Source organism: Theobroma cacao, chromosome 1, assembly GCF_053813885.1.
Source record: "Theobroma cacao isolate CCN51 chromosome 1, ASM5381388v1, whole genome shotgun sequence".
NCBI lineage: Eukaryota > Viridiplantae > Streptophyta > Magnoliopsida > Malvales > Malvaceae > Theobroma > Theobroma cacao.
This window is the reverse complement of record NC_142639.1, coordinates 11,476,110-11,493,960: the sequence shown is the minus strand read 5'-3', so window position 1 is coordinate 11,493,960 and position 17,851 is coordinate 11,476,110. Positions and strand designations below refer to the sequence as shown.

At 32.5% G+C, this 17,851-nt stretch overlaps 1 protein-coding gene across 1 annotated transcript; it reads left to right on the top strand.

The window, feature by feature from the left end:
• Positions 1-843: 843 nt before the first annotated feature.
• LOC18612300 (alpha/beta-Hydrolases superfamily protein) lies at positions 844-17,641 on the top strand. The gene is made up of 5 exons (XM_007049027.3): positions 844-1,074; positions 1,522-1,664; positions 1,780-1,909; positions 2,652-2,843; positions 17,169-17,641. Exons 1-5 carry the CDS (start codon positions 898-900, stop codon positions 17,376-17,378), a joined length of 852 nt encoding a protein of 283 aa, XP_007049089.3. The 5' UTR covers positions 844-897; the 3' UTR covers positions 17,379-17,641.
• Positions 17,642-17,851: the final 210 nt, after the last annotated feature.

Sequence of the window (17,851 nt, the reverse complement as noted above, 5' to 3'; positions counted from 1 at the left end):
AATATTTTAATCACAATCTTGTTCAATTTTAAATCAAATCTTTCAAATTGTGATCAATAATGAACCATGCATATTAATAATTGAACAAACTCACATAGCAATAATAACAGAGCTTATCTTTGAGATTATATTTTGAGTGTCACTTTGCTTGTAAGAGAATAAAAGTATACCTATTAAATTAAAATATATAACAATAATTGATCCAAACTATCCTTTATAAATTCAAATATTATTATAATAAAATAAAAGGGTTTAGTATAGTTATTTGGTTTGTAGAGGAGAAAGGGATTTCAAATTTATATGGGTCAAAGGATAGGGTTAAAAAAAAACTCAAGAAAAAAAAGAAATAGGAAGAGAAAAAGGGGAATGATTTGAAGGGTTTTTTATTAAAAAAAAAAAAAGAATTTGAACTTAGGAGGGATTAAACTGGAGTTTTTTAAACTTTAGATTAAATTTCTTACCATTACTTTAAAGTAGTTTATTTGAATTATTTAAAAGTGAGAAGTTTTATATTTTGAATTTTATAACTATAAAATAAAAAGATTTAAAAATTCCCCGTCACCTCTCCCCCTCTGCCTTTGAACCATAAGTGGGTACAGGATGGTAAGCGAAAAAACAAACGAACGCTTCCTGTGAAAATAACTTACCACTTGTCAAACATGTAGGATAACAAATTTCGTAACACTCTTCAACACTCAGGCCACGTTGGTCTTAGATGAGTATAGTAGCTCGAGGTCTGATGTGTGCCAATATCAATATATCAATATTAAACTTGGGCCTATAGCTCCAAGCCGGGCCTATATAGTCATTTTCCTTTGGTGGTTTGCTTTTATCCAACGGAAGGTTCTATGAGAAAATAACGCCGTACCTTAAGTTGAGTAAGAATGCAGTGAAGCAATGTTCGCAGCAGCATTAATATCTTCGTCACCGTGCAGAACCTTCTCCAGAAATTGTGTTCCCAAGCCCTCTTCCTTTACCCTTTCACGTGTTCTCCCTCCCTTTGCTGCCCGCTTTTCAGTCCGATCAATGGCTGACTCTGCTTTGAAGAAAGTTCAGATTCAGAGAGACAATACTGTCAGTTCAACTCTCCTTTCCTTTCCTATTTGTTTTTTTTTTAACAATATGTAAATTATGGGTTTCGCATTTTTGAATAATTTTGACTTTTGGGTTGTTGAAATGCTTATATTTGAGTTGTAGAAAATGTTTGTTAGACTCCGTTTGGTTGGTGTTCGTTCTTGTGCATGAATTTGTGAACAGTACTGAAAACAAAAATTGATTTTTTTTTGGGGAAAACAAAATTCATGATTATATTTTGTATAGAGTACTCATGTTAGAATTAGTGGTGCATTTTAGTTTTATGATTATTTTTAAATAGTAACAAAATTGTTTTTTGTTATTTGCTTTTCATTTTAGCATCTTATATGAAGGAAAGCGTAAGTAGTAAAAGCAAAAATGGAATCGAGCGGAGCCTTATTGATTTGGTTGTTCTCACTATTCTTTGATAAAATTTGTAATGACCAGGCATTTGACGCATATGTGGTTGGCAAAGAAGATGCGCCTGGAATTGTTGTTCTACAAGAGTGGTGGGGTGTGGATTTGGAGATAAAAAATCATGCCCTGAAGATCTCCCAACTGGACTCAGGATTCAAAGCTCTTATTCCAGAGTAAGTATTTCAGTCCACAATGCTTTTTCTTTTGGCTTAATTGTGATAAGCTTTGGTCACCTGGCATTTGCTGTATTTGAATGTTAATTCTTTTTCTTTTCTCACTTTGTTTCAGTTTGTATCGAGGAAAGGTTGGTCTGGATGTTGCAGAAGCACAACACCTAATGGATGGTCTTGACTGGCAAGGTGCTGTAAAGGATATCCGTGCTTCGGTCAACTGGCTTAAGGCTAATGGCTCAAAGAAGGTGTGCCACTGGTTATTCATTGTCAAATTTGTTAAAGCCTTATGCTTACTTAAAACATGTTTAAAGTTCAACACTCCACTGTGTGGACTGTTCTGGTGCTTATTTGACTGAGACAGGTGGAAACAAATATATGAAGCTGAGATAAGTTTAATACTTTTCTATTGTTTGAATAGCTAAGTGAATAGAGAAGCTGAGAGAAGATTAAATATTATGGGCAAGACCTCCTGTCGTCCACTTTATCTAAAAAGAGGTTTAAGGGAAATTAGATTTAAATATTGTTAATTCTTCTCCTTTAAAAAAGGTAATAAAAAGAAAACTGAATATATAGTGGATCAATGATTTCATAAGTGCAATTTACCTCTTATTTACTTACCATTTTTCTTATTCAAACAACAAAAGGAGCATCGCCTTCATCTCCAATACCTTCTGATCTCTAATACCTTCTCATCTCTTCTCTTTTACGTTTTACTATTTCCCTTCTCTCTTCAGTTCTCCTCTAAGTTTAACTGCCGAACAGGTTTATGATTCTCCTATGCAAATTTTAAAGTCTTTTATTCTTAAATGTGTACCATGATTTTGTGCTGCATTTTTTATTACTTTGTTTTGTGATTGTTGTCAGCCTTCATTTTCTGTTAAGAGGTGAATATTGGATTTATTACATCTATGCCACTTTATGTCAACTAAATTTCCCGTGAAGTTTAAAACATTGGTCAGTGAGCAATCTCTGATTTCATTGCAATAGGTTGGTGTGACTGGGTTTTGCATGGGGGGTGCTCTCTCTATTGCAAGTTCTGTTTTAGTTCCTGAAGTTGATGCCGTTGTTGCATTTTATGGGGTTCCTTCACCAGAACTTGCAGACCCTGCCCTGGCCAAGGCACCTGTTCAAGCTCATTTTGGAGAACTTGATAACATTGTTGGATTTTCAGATGTGACGGTATGGCAAAATTTCTTTACTCTGCCTGTTTTAACTTTCACCATTTGTTTTTAATTGTATTTAGGAATAAATTTCATGTTTGCGGCTTAGTTGTTGAAGTTACTACTCTGGAAATGACCCTTAATTTGTTTCTTTGAGAATAAAAAATTTTCCACCACCACACATTCCATAATGAGAGCTTAGTTGCTAGGTTCATTTGCAATTCTTTGTAGAACAGCCAGGAATAATATTGTCCAAAAGTTGAACACCCACTTTGGTCATTCTGTTTTTTTATGTTCACGAAGGGTGAAATTTCTATATTTTAAGAATTAATTTGGTAGTCATTTATAAGAATAGTTTCGAGGATAACTATTCATAAATTCCATGGAATGTGAGAACCCATACTATGTCACATGTACAGCTATGTAAAATGATATTTGCTCTTAAAATTGTTTTTTCTTCTTATCTCTGGAAACACTCTTTGAGAAATGATGACTAAAAACAATAAAAACTGATGGCTTGTGCAAAGTCGTTTTGGTCCTTCATAACCACTTCAAAATCTACTTGTTGGGGGTAAGATTTATCACATGAGAAAATTTTATCACGATGGTGCTTCTTGGTGTTTGACGCACCTTGCTCTAAAAGTGTCAAATTTCATCTGAACCATGAGAAAATTGAAAATTTTGTTAATAAGTTAATCTCACAAAGGTTAATTCACTTCCTTTTCCTCCCAAAGCCCTATCTCCAACATCTTTGGCCTGATTGTAATTAGGCCTCCCTAAGTCAATTGACAATATGAATCCTTTTTGAAACCCTAGCTTATAAGACCTTTCCATCTTAGAAGTATGATTGAAGAAACTTGGAAAGTCTTATTCCTTAGGGACATAAGGCAAGAAAATGACTTGAAAGTTTATTTTGGAACCAGAACTTAATCCAGTGGATGTCTTTCATAGAATTTTGATTTCTTGTTTGCAAATATTTGTTGACCATATAACGAGTCTGATAGACCAACAATCGGATGGATTGGTTCCTTGTTCACTGAGTTGAAGTCTTAGGTGATCACTTTATTACTGTATTTTCTTGAATTCATACTATGAGGTTGTAGATTTCATATATACAAGTTGTCTCCTTGTATATGATCCTTTCATCTTCCCTTCAAGGGGGGAAATACAAACTAACCTCCTGCCCATGGCGTTAGCAGTAGTTGTATTATTCTCTTTCTTTTATTTGTTGTTCTAAGGGGTACCTCTTCCTTGATAGTCAAGGATTTCTTGTTTTGATGCACATATCTATATAATGAATAGTTCTAGAGGTTAACAACACAATGGATTCATGTCATGATCATTTGTATTTAAGTCTCTAAGGACATCATTTCTTTTTCTTAGGGGAAAGAGAGAGGGCTAGAAGTGGGGGGTTGATGCTTCTGCTATAGTGAACAATTATGAAACAACCTGTTGCAGTTACTAAAATTAATAAGGAGAAAACTAGTATTTTATGAAAATAGGTATAACCCCCTCTGCTATCTGTGGTCTACCCCTCATTTTTTATTGTTTTTTTTAATTTATTTTCTATTTTACTCTTTTTTTTTTCATTTTTTTCCTTCTGTCATATCCACCTAATGAAAACGTCCCACCTGACCCAAGAAACAAAATCTCCAGCCAGCCGTTGCCGGTGAGCATGCTTGATCTAGCCGCTTCTGGCGCTCCAAGCAGCCAGATCTAGGTACAGGGGGTGCCATTTTGGCGCTCAAGGTGGCCACATCTGACCCCTGGTCTGTTGTTTTGGCCCCTCCAATGGCCTTAGCTAGCTGCCGAATCACTATTTTTAGTCTTTTTAGTCCAAAATTGATCTCTGGCAATTATAACGATGGAAAATAAGAAATTCCGGCCAACATTCTCTCTTTTGGATGAAGGATACAATTGGAATTTAATTAAATGTACGAGGACAAAATTATACAAAAAACAGTGCTATTCCAGATGGATGAGGAATAGCCATTCTGAGGTGTGAGTAAAGAATGGCTATTATTGGGTTTGACTGGAATAGCCTCGTGGACCAGAATCATTATTCTTGCCCAAAGATTGAACAAATCATTGGAACCATCATATCACACGGAACAAGGCCTGAATGGAATAGCCTTTCAAGCCAACCAAACATGCTTTTACATGCATCATTTCTTTCCCTTAGGGGAAAGTGAGGGCAGGAAGCGGGGTTGCAGATGCTTCTGCTGTAGTGAAGAATTATGAAACAACCTGTTACAGTTACCAACATCGATAGGAAGACAACGAGTATCCTATGAAGGATAGGTACAACCCGTTCTACTATCTGTGGTCTATCCATGCCAACACCAAACACACTATAAACATGGTTGGATATGTATCAAATATGGAGTAGCACGGTGAAACATGATAATAAGTAGTTTCGACAAGGCAGAATGCTTAGACTTGGATAGTTGTGGAAGCCTGGTTGTACTTTTAGTGGCAGTCATAAATTCTCGACCAGTGAGATGGATGGAAGGTGGCACCTCATGTTAAGGGAAAGAAAATATTGAGTAGTGTGCATGAATCTCTAATATTTGTATTAAATATCTTTTATGTAAAAAAAATTTTAAAATATACTAAAAAGTAATGTGGAATGTAGAGATAGAGAATTGTAGTGGTAGGCGTTCAATACAAGAGAACATAATTTTGGGAATCCCTGAAAAAGTAAGATATGCATTCAATCGAGATGAAAGGAATAAATTTTTTTATTATTTCACCTTGTTGAGTTAGTATCCTATAATCTTTTGAAATTTGCAATGTCATTGCATTCATATTTCTGTTCTATGTGCAAGCCATGTTCATGTCCATTCCTAACTTATGTCTCTTACTAGTAGCATGATTTTGATAAATCATTTTGCTTCAATTTGCATTTCTTGAATTGGTGAGAAGAATGGAAAGTATTTATGACTCTCGTCTCTTATCTTAAAATTGTTCATGTAGGGAAATAGACTTCTATTTTTAGTAGTCTTTTGGATGGTTATTGCTTGGATTTTATTTTAAAAATGCTATCACTATAAAGTTTGAAAGACTATTTTGATTATATGAGGTTATTTAGTTTCGCACATTGAATTTGAATATTTTGTCTTTAGTAATTCTGATTGGTGATTATTACGAGGGAAGAGACATAATCAAACCATAATAGGAGGATTATAAAAACGAATATAAGAAATTATGTTATTAGATCTTGCAATGAACAATTTTACTAGAGGAAGCTTTTAAAATTGACCAGGAACCTAGCACAGTGGCTTACTTCATTATTATTCCTAGAACTTTGCCTACATGTAAATTGTTGATGGAAAGAGAAAATGGATTTTCCTTTTTGGCCACAAGGAAAGAGTAAATTTGTCTTTGATTTCGTGCTATAGGGATTGGATGTGATGCATGTCCTGTTATTAATTTGTTGATATAATGATCATATAGCCAAGGCTTCGATAGGTTCTTTTTTTTGTTAACTTTTCTTTTTTACAATTTGTTGTTTACTTCATATGTTATTGTAAAGAGAAGTATTAAAAAAATGTAATATCAGGTTAAAAATAAGTAAATGATTATAAAGTAGCACATTCAAATATAATAATTTTTTATAGAAGTAAAACAATACTTTTTGTCGAGCATGAAGGTAACTTTTACTTTCAATTTTTTTTTGTCAAGCATGAAAGTAACTTTTACTTCCAATTTTTAGTTTTAGTTTTCTCAAAGGCAATGGTGAAAGTTAAAGAGGATTTGAATCATGTTAAGACGAATCATATGCAGTGGAATATTAAAATTTTAATTCTTAAGCTATGAGTCATTTTAATTGAAACTAATTTAGAAAAACCATAAAAGAAAGATTTTGATATATTTGAAGGTTAGATGTTTGCTATCTTTGGTGGAGTTTTCTTTAAGTTTTCATTTTTGACTTTTGTACACCAATTAAAACTTATTAAACAATAATAGTATAATTGACTTATCTCTAATAGTGATCCATGTAGTGATTTGTTGAAATCTCTTGACTAAATGTGTGTAAATCCCTAAGCCAAAGTTTGTGCTAGCAAACTTTCAACTTTGAGCTCTTTTGTGTTTTTTTTTTTTCTTATGATCCTATCCCAACACATGAGAAAATAAAAACAGAACACCTTTATACGTTCAAGAGGCGTCTAAAGGATTCTTTTATATAGTGAATTGACTTACGTCATATCTAAGAAGGATTAAAAAATGTCTTGAGCAAATTGGACTTTTGTTTAATACGCCATCAAATCATATTTGATTTAGTCCAATACTTAATCGGATTAAGCTTTTATAAAATCAAGTAGATCACATCCAATTAAACTCAAATTAATATTGACAATTCACTTTATGTGTGTGACTCATTAGGTGCCTAACGTGTTGATAATAAATATAAATTAAGTTAATTAAAAATTTATATTTATATTTATAGATCATGAGTGACATTTAGTAATATATCATGATCACTCAAGTGTGAGGAGAGTCAATGTAGTTTGACTAACCTTTCCGCGTACAGTATCTCAATGTAATTTGATCTTTTCATCATATATCTTGGATAGATAGAAAACTTGGCTCAGTGTATACTTTCTAATTTATTCATATTAGTCTTACAGGTTTCATATTGACCTATAAAGATTGCCTTGGCCAAGGATTTTTAGTCAATATAAGTCAGAGCAAATGAGATATGTCCCCTTCAGTTCACTTGGAGTGATGAATCTTTTCTAGATTAATTCATTTTCACATATTTCATGCCACACCCACAAGCACCATGTTTAGGCATCTTATTGCTTCTAAACCCGTAAAGGTGAAATAAAAACATGACAATTCACATACAAGATGATCTGGTATTACAAGTCTAAGGATTACCTGCACTATTGATACATGAGAGTATTTTTATAGACATTTGAGTGAAATACCGAATGAAACTCTCATAGTAAGTCATGTTCAGTAAACTTGTTCCTTAACAAGCACCCACATACTATTCTTAAGTATTTTACATGCTTCAACTTATAAAATCAGTTGCTTACTTCCAAAGTAAGGAGCTTAGCATATACCAGTCTTTAAGTATTGTCAATGTTCTTATTCTGAACAATACAATGTCTAGGAACATATTTAGGAATAAGTCTTTGATGCATAAGAATTTCATAATTATAATTTTTATAATTTATTTGCAAAGCCATTATGCTTCAAAGACTTTATCTACATAAATCTCTCATAACTTTTTATAATTAAACTCATGGGTAAAGAAGTACCTCATGCATTATATAAAATATCCATAATCTTTTCAACATGAAATATGACTAATTAATGTAGTGTTTTACAAGCATAAAATCGATTGGCTTGCAAAGCTTAGACTAACAATCTCTCACTAGCAGTAAAGTCAATCTCCCATGTATCTAATACCAAAGCCCTCCAAGTGACTATCATGTTTTTGCTGGGACAGAATTTTAGTGAGAGGGTTAAGTAAACTAATGAATAAAGAAATACTTTATATATTATATAAAATATATATAATGTATTTAACATGAAATATAACTAATTAATATAGTGTTTTACAAGTATCAAATAGATTGGCTTGCAGGGCTTATATTAATAATCTCTTATTAGCACTAAACCAATCCCCCATGTATCTAATACCAAAGCCTTAGAAGTGACGATCATGTTTCTGTTGGGGCAGAACTTTGGTGAGAAGGTCAACTAAGTTGTCCTCCGTAGGTACTCTCTATAGTAACTAGTTTGTTGCCCGTGTAATGCGCTCGGGATGGTAATTTTTTTTTTTCTAATTGAGTTGAGAATATTTTGTGAAATAGATATGCAATAGTAATTATATTATCATATCTAATTATTGGTGTACATTGACATGTACAAAATATATAATTGTTATTATTGTAGCTATCATAGTGGTATTTGTAATGGTGCTTCGATACAAAAACGCACGCCTAATGACAAAATATAACTTTAGATAAAATACTCAAGCTAATGGTAGAAAAGAAAGAGGCAAAAAATGAAGAAGAATTTGGAAACATGTGACGCTTAACAAATTCAATAGGTCACGTGTCCCACACAAAGTCAAAGAACAATCTAAAATAGAGAAAAAAATTCTAGTCCAAACCCAGCCCCATCAAACCTTAAGCCCACACCCCAAAATCCTAACCACGAACTCAACTTTATCAGAGCTTAAGCCTACGCCCCAAAAACCCAATCACTTGTTAAGCCAAAAACCCTCCAAAACTAGCCTCATCAGGCCTCAAGCCCACACCTAAAAACCTAACCACGAACCTAACCCCATCAGACCTCAAGCCTACACTCCAAAAATACAACCATGTGTCCAGCCAAGAACCTTGAAGCCACAAATTAAAAGAGAAAAATCTATAATCCATCCGGAGATGAGATGAAGATAGGAAGAAGAGAGCAAGAGGGTAATACATTGGTTAAAGAAAAATCCCTCAATTAAGCCCAAAACAAGCCTAAGCCCAAAAGCTTAAGTAAATAAGAGCTTATAGATGTGAGAGTGCCAAGTGTCAAACCAAGAAGCATGCCAAGTGTCAAACCAAGAAGCACACCAAGTGTCAAGCTAGGAGCCTTTTGAGGTTTCTTTTAAATATAGTTAAAGATATCACTTTTCTTAATGATCTCCTTAATCAGGTGATAATGCTGCAACACATGTTTGGATCGTTGATGAAACCTATGGCTTTATTGTTGTCACAGTACAAAGTTATAGGATCAATAATGTTAGGAACCACACCAAGTTCAGTTATGAACTTCTTAATCCAAACTTCCTCCTTCGCTGCCTCAGATGCGAATATGTGTTTAGCTTCAGTTGTAGAATCTACAGTCGTTGCTGGCTTGGAACTTTTTCAACTGACTGCATCGCCATTTAAGGTAAGATAAAATACCCTCACTCTCAAAGTTTTGATCGAAATTGCACGGAGGTTTATTAATTTTCAAAATGGACATGTTGCCTCAAAAAATTTTTTTTTGTTGGACACGTAGGTTCAATCATAGTCAACTTTTAGTATTTTTGTCAATTTGATGACGTGATAAGTGTAAAAAGATAATTTTACCCTTGATTAATTTTTAAAATTACTAGTATATAATTTTATTAATTAATTAATTATTTTTTTAATTAAAAAAAAGCTCCCATTTGGGGAGCATCGGTGCTCCCTTCCCTTGGGAGCATCGATCTGGTGCTCCTTTCCTTTAGGGGGCACAGTTCGGTGTTCTAGTGCTCCTTTTTCTTGAGGAGTTAGGAAGCATTTATTGCTTTTTTATTTTTTTAATTTTTTATAAAAAATATAATAATAATTTTTTAAATTAATAAAGAAAGAGGATTTTAATCTTTTCATAATCTCTGTTAATGGTGTTTGCACTATTGGGGTTATGTCCGTTTCGAAAATCAATGAACTTGTTTGGAATTTTAATAAAAACTTATGGAGGTGGGGGTATTTTACCCTTAAGGTAAATATGAACCCATTTTGCGATTTATTGTCATCTTTATCTGTTTGGAATGCAGCATTTCCATATCTTTTAACTTAGAGTTCAACCCCTCCATAAACCAAGAAAATATCTTTAGTTCTTCGAAAGTATTTAAGGGTATTTTCCACAGTAATCTAGTGATTCTCACTTAGATTCGATTGGTATTTGCTCGTGACATTCAAAGCATAAGTCACATCTGGTCTATTACATGACATGACATACATTATGGACCCAATAATTGAAGCATATAATATTTTGTCCATTCTCATCCTCTCCTTTTGTGTCTTCGAACACATATACTTTGAGAGATGAATGTAATGTGACATAAGCAAGTGTCTGTTATTGGACTTAGTCATGTTAAACCTTTTTAACACCTTATTTATATAAGTGGATTTGGATAATCTCAGCAGCCTTTTTGATCTATCTTTATAGATCCTTGTTCTTGGAATATAAGCAAATTCTCCCAAATCTTTCATGGAGAATTGTTTGGATAGCTAGATCTTGATAGTCTGCAGCATTGGTATAATATTTTCTATTAGTAGTATGTTATCAACATAAAGTACTAAGAATACAACTGCTTGTCTATTACTTTCTTGTAAACACATGGATCATCAGGATTCTTGATGAAATCATATTCTTTAATAGTTTCATCAAATCTAATGTTTCAGCTCCTAAACGCTTGCTTTAGCCCATAAATGAACTTTTGGAGTTTGCATACTTTATGTTTGACTCTCCTTGGATGTAAAACCTTTAGGTTGTGTCATATAGACATCTTTGTGCAAATTCTCGTTTAGGAATGTTATCTTTATATCCATTTGCCATATCTTATAATCATGATATGCAGCAATAGCAAGCAAAATTCGAATAGATTTAATCATGGCAACAAGTGAGAAGGTTTTCTTATAATCGATTCCTTTAACTTGGTTGTAACCTTTAGCAACCAACCTGGTCTTATATGTTTGTACATTACAATCCATGTTAGTCTTTCTCTTAAAGACCCACTTGCATCCTATGGGTTTTACTCTTTAAGGTGCATCAATCAAAGTCCATATTTGGTTGACTTGCATGACATTTATCTTAGATTTCATGGCCTCTAGCCACTTATCGGAATCAACATCAAATATTGCTTCCTCATAACTAGTAGGCCTTTTGTCAATTGGCAAAGTATTTTTTTAGTAGAAATTTGTATCTCTCTAGAGCTTGTCTCTGTCTTGTAGACTTGCACAACATTTGTGTTTCTTGAGCACCGGTTTGAGCATCCAATGCTTAACCATTGGCTCAAGTTCCATAAGGATATCAATTTGTGATTCTTGAACTTTTTTAAGAATTATTTGACTCCCATTAGTCCCTTCAAGTAGAAACTTTTTCTTTAATAAAGTAGCATGTTTTGAGACAAACACACTTTTCTCGATGGGATTGTAAAAATAGTATCGTACAGTTTCTTTAAGATACCTTACTAACTTTGCATTTGTTTGACTTAGCTCTAAGCCTGTCAAACGATGCACGTTTTACATAAGTCATAGATCCTTAAATTCTTGTATAAGACAAGTTTGGCTTTTTGTCATACTATATCTCATATGATGTTTTATCAACTGATTTGGTTGGAACCTTGTTTAGAAAGTAAGTAACAATCTCGAAGGCATATCCCCCAAAGGATATCAGAAGATCTTCCTTACTCATCATGGAACGAAGCATGTCTAACAAAGTTCAGTTTCTCCTCTTAGACACTTTGTTATGTTGTGGAGTTCATTGTGATAGAATTCCATGTTCCATCTGATAATCCAGAAGCTCTTGGTTAAGATAATCTTTCTTTATGATTCGATGTAAGAGTGAGAATACTCTTCCTAGTGTGTTTCTTAACCTCAATCCTAAATGCTTTGAACTTTTCAAAAGCTTCAGACTTATACTTCATTAGGCACGCAACCAAATCTAGAATGGTCATCTGTAAACATAATGAAATACGAATAACTTCCTCTAGCTGGTGTTTTTAAGGGTCCACATACATCTGAATGTATTGCTCTTTCACCCTTTCCAATAAAAAAAGTCTTAGTCTTCTTACCAAGGAAACAACATTCACAAGTTCCATATGATTCATAATCAAATAGATTATCTTTCACAATGTCAGATGTAGATTTTGTTTGGATTATCTTTCCTTGCTTTCTTAATATCTATATTGAGCATTGAGCTATCAAGATCCACAACATAAAGTCTTTCATGACATGTTGCAGATTATCTTTCTTCGCTTTCCTACTTTGTGACCAGGGAAACAACATTCACAAGTTTCATATTATTCATAATCAAATGGATTTAGATAAACTTGTCTATGCAATTTGGTTATCCTTGTCTCATTGATATGACCAAGTCTACAATGTCAGATGTAGGTTTTGTTTGGATTATCTTTCCTTGCTTTCTTGACATCTATATTGTGCGTTCAACTATCAAGATTCATAACATAAAGTCTTTCATGACATGTTGCGGATCCATAAAAGATATCATTTAAAATGACAGTTTAACAATTGACCTTCATACTAAATTTGAAATCATCATTCTTAGCTAGGTATGAAACCGAAATGATGTTTGTAGTTAATGTTGGTACATAGTAGCATTCTTATAGCTCCAACACTGAGATCACAAGTCCGAAAGGCAAGTGTTGCAATTCTTTCACCATTGCCCACTCTTAGGATTACCTCATTTTTACCAAACCTTCTACTATCTTTTAAAGTCTTTATATCAATACATAAATGCGATCCACATCCTGAATCTATTATTCAAGATTTAAGATTGGCAGTAAAAAGGTTAAACTCAATCATATTTAAAGTTATCTCTTTACTTGTAAAGATTGTACCCTTTCATTTATTGAGAACTTTTCTCAAAGTGATATACCAGTCCAAACATTTTGGGCTGATGGCATCAAGTATGCCAAGCAAAGTTGCGATTATTATTATACTCATTTTAACAACTCATAAATATAAAAAAAATAATTATATTAGTCTTTCATGTTATTAACCAATTTAAGACGAGGTATTAAATCTTGCATTGGTTCTCATACTAATTTTTAGTAAGAATAGCCTTCACTATTATAGTAAAATCTCTATTAGGCATTTTTAGGGGATTGAGACCCTTTTCAACTTATTGCAACCTTGAGTGATTCAACAAATCACAATAAGCCCTAATTGGGTAAATAACATAATTTATCAATTATATCTCTGTGCAACTTCCAAATTAGTTAGGTGACAACTCCTTGTCTAAATGCATCATATGCATTTCGCCTAACTTTGCTTTTAATATCATGTGATCAAGCGTGACACATCCGCACGACATAGTATTAGCTGAGTAAGACCCATCTATATTTCAAACACACTTGTGTAAAAGTTTGGCTTTAAGTGACTTAACAAACCTCTAATTAAAAAAGCAGTTTTGTTATCTTGCTATATGGTGAAAGGTAACATGATCACGTTGTGCATGTGACTCAATATTTTAATGAGGGTTTTGTTCTTGTAATTAAGGTCTCATCATACATAGCATTCATAACATTTATATATAGTATAAATAAATCTATCACATGCCAACTACATAGGATGACTATAGACTTTATCTAATCTAGCTTCCTTGAGCCATCAAAAGAGACTAGTTTGGCCAAATCTTAAGGGATATATACAAATATCACCATACCTTGTAGTCTTATAATCTTCATGTTTCCTTGATGTCGTCGTCTTTTATTTTTAGAATTACAAATTTTTTTTCATAATCTAATCTTATGAATTCTAATTATATATTTATAAAGAAACCTCAAGTTATATTTGAAGTGAGTAAGATGAGAAGAGAATTTTACAACTCCTGAATAAAATAAAGGAAAGGCATGGCATGCACTCTTTATTTATAGAATAAATATCAAATGCATTCAACTATAACCATCCATAACACATTATAATGGTCTAAATCTATAATCATTCTCATACGTTCATAATCAATAATGAACATATAAAATTTATGTTTAATTCAAATTGAAAATCTTATATGTCATTGGGCAATAATATCACTCAACCTTTAAAGATATTAATCCAAATAATTTGATGTCCTAATTCCATAACAAGTCTTCTGTTAATTTAGAATTCATAATCCTATTAGGAATTCAATGGAGCATAGACTTAGTAATCCCAAACATTTTAAGACTGAATTTAAATATGACCCTTATTCTCAATAGGAGTCTTAATCATATTACAAGTTTAATATTCAGAAGGAATCATAATCCAATTAGGCTTTCTAATCTTATTAGAAAATTTAATCCTTGTTGTTCTCAATTTTACAATCCTAGTCCAATTAGAATTAGATCTTTATGGTTAAAAGTCCTATTTCATTGTCAATTTGATTTTAGAATCTGATTTAGGACAATCCTAAACTCTTTAAGATATATTCCACTACAATTAGGAGTCTAAATTTAGGTCATAACAGAATAAGTACAACTCCTAATTATATAGAGAAGAAATCACACAAGCTAGTGCAATTTTATTGGGTCTACATCACTTATGCTGTCTCAAATTCTTTAGAGCTCCATCCTCCATTGTTTGTTGCGATTTTAGCTCCAATTCAGAGGCATTCATGCCTTAAACATCATGCCAAAAAGCTCTCAAAACCTCAACAAATTTGGAGTGCAAACAACCATGATTTTGCAAGAATCCTTGTCACACAAGAATAAAATTTCAACAAATTGTTTGCGTAAAAACATCATCAGATCACCACCCAAACGAGGTGATTAGATGATGTAAATTTTCATAAGTTGAGATCATCCTCTTGACCTTCTACCCAAAAAAAATCACGCACAAACTCCTTTTTTAAGTCCTTCAAAAAAAATTTCAAAACAGATTACGTTATGCTGCCAGATTTTTAAGATTTGAATTTTCTTAAAACAAATCTATAGAACTTTTAAGGATTTATTAAATTTAGATTGTAAATCTATAAATCAAGACTTTAAAGTTTGAAACATAAATCAAATTTGAAAATTTCATTCAAAATTGTTTTAAAATTTTTTCAAACTTTGCATCAAATCGATATATAAACAAAAACAGTTTTTATAATATTTAATTACTAAACATAAAACTAGATTAAATCAATCAAAGGAAGCTCTGATACAACTAAAGGGGATTCAAATCCTACTAAGACAAATCTTACGTAGTGGAATATTAAAATTTTACTCCCCTAAGTTATGGTTCACTTTAATTGAAACTAATCTAGAAAAACCATAAGAGAAAAATTTTGACGTATTTAAAATTTGATGTTTGTTTTTTTTGCAATCTTCCTTGGGTTTTCGTTTTTTACTTTTGTACACCAATTAGGACTTATCAAACCATAGCATCACAATTGTTTTATCTTTAATGGTGGTTCACACAGTGATTTGCAAAAATCTTTTCACTAAGAGTGTGAATTCCTAAACCAAAGTTTGTGCTAGCAAACTCTCAACTTTGAGCTCTTTTGTGTTTTTCTCTTTTTGGCTTTGATCCTATTTCAAGACATGAGAAAATAAAAACAGAACTTTTCAATATGTTCAAGAGATGGTTAAAGGATTTGTTTATAGAGTGAATTAACATAGTTTATATCCAACAAAGATTAGAAAATGTCTTGGGCTAATTGGGCCTTTGTTTAATACTCCATCAAATTATATTTGATTTAACCTAATACTTAATCGGATTAAGTTTTTATAAAATCAATTAGATCACATCCAATTGAATTCAAATTAACTTCAATAATTCACTTTATGTGTGTGATCCATTAGGTACCTAACATGTTAGCAATAAATATAAATTAAGTTAACTAAGAATTTATATTTATGCTTAGATCATAAGCGTCGTCTAGTACTGTATCATGACCACTCAAATATCAGGAAAGTCAATATGATTTGATTAACTTTTTAGTATACAATATCTCAATGTAATTTGATCTTTTTATTATATATCTGGATAGATAGAAAGCTTGGTTCGATGTCTACTTTCTAACTTATCCATCTTAGTCCCACAGTTTTCATATTGACCTATCAAGATTATCTTGGTAAAGGATTTTTAGTCAACATAAGTCAGGAGCAAATGAGATATGCCATTTTAAAATTAATTAGGGTGATGAATCTTTTCCAGATTACTCATTTATCTTTGCATGCATGCTTCATATCACACTCAAAAACATCATATTTAGGCATTTTGTTGCCTCTAGACCCGTAGAGGTGAAATCAAAACATGACAATTCACATACAAGATGACTTAGTATCACAAGTTTAAGAATTACTTACATTATTGACGCATAAGAGTATTTCTGTAGGCACTTGAGTGAAATACAAAAGAGAACTTTCATAGTGGGTCATGTTCAGTGAATTTATTCCTTAACAAGCACTCACATATTATGCTCAAGTATCTCACATACTTCAACTTACGAGATCAGTCGCTTATTTCCAAAGCAAGAAAGCGTAGCATGTATTAGTCTCTGAGCATCGTCAATATCCTTATTCTTGACAATACAATAACCAAGAACATATTTGAGAACAAGGCTTTGAAGCATAAGAATATGATAATTATAATTTTTATAATTTCTTTACAAGGTTATTATATTTTAAGGATTTTATCTACATAAGTCTCTAATAACTCTTTATAAATAAGTTCGTGGATAAAGAAATATTTTATACATTATATGAAATATCCATAATGTATTTAACATGAAATATGATTAATTAATACAGTGTTTTGCGAGCATAAAACCGATTGGCTTGCAGGGCTTACATTAGAAAAAGCAATCAACAATCGGAGTGGTTATTTCAATGAATACTACAAGTAGGGGACAATTAACTCCCTAATTGGTGATTTTGCAGGCTGCGAAGGCTTTGGAGGAAAAGCTGAAAGCATCAGAAATTCCATATGAGATGCATATCTATCCAGGCAATGCACATGCCTTTATGAACAGATCCCCTGAAGGTATAGAAAGGAGGAAGGGCATGGGAATGCCTGATGAGGATGAAGCTGCGGTCCAGCTTGCATGGTCTCGATTCCAATCATGGATGACTCGTTTCTTGTCATCTTAATTTGCTTTGGTTTTTTATTATGGCGTATGCTTCTTGTTCTAGCATAATTATCAAATATCTCACTAGTTTTAAGCAGAGATATAAACATGCGTGGGGTTTGCTGCCATATATACTAAGAGGTATTGGTTTGAAGACAACCTTCAAAATTAAATTGGGTATTGTAAGTCCTATAATAATCTGTATTTTCTTGTGTAATATTTTCCTATTGGGTTTCGCCGAAGCTTTATCTTAATATGAACTTGGATTTGTACTGTTTGTCCCTCTCTCGCTGTCTCACATACTAAATAAGCTTTTGAATTTTCCCACTTTATTTTTTTGTTGTACTCAAATAAGCACCTATTTTACAATTTGTATTTGTATAAGTTTTTAATGTCACGTAATCTTAATAATTGTTGATCTGAACATCAACATAAGTTTTATTGAGTGACAGTTGATTGAGTTGGAAAATTTTATGTTCGAGACATAGTTATTTA

Bases quoted from the DNA above. Each gene is read 5' to 3' on its own strand.
- LOC18612300 (XM_007049027.3), top strand. From the start codon at position 898: ATGTTCGCAGCAGCATTAATATCTTCGTCACCGTGCAGAACCTTCTCC. The intron at 1,075-1,521 runs GTCAGTTCAACT...TGTAATGACCAG, and splicing joins AGATTCAGAGAGACAATACT to GCATTTGACGCATATGTGGT. The intron at 1,910-2,651 runs GTGTGCCACTGG...TCATTGCAATAG, and splicing joins AGGCTAATGGCTCAAAGAAG to GTTGGTGTGACTGGGTTTTG.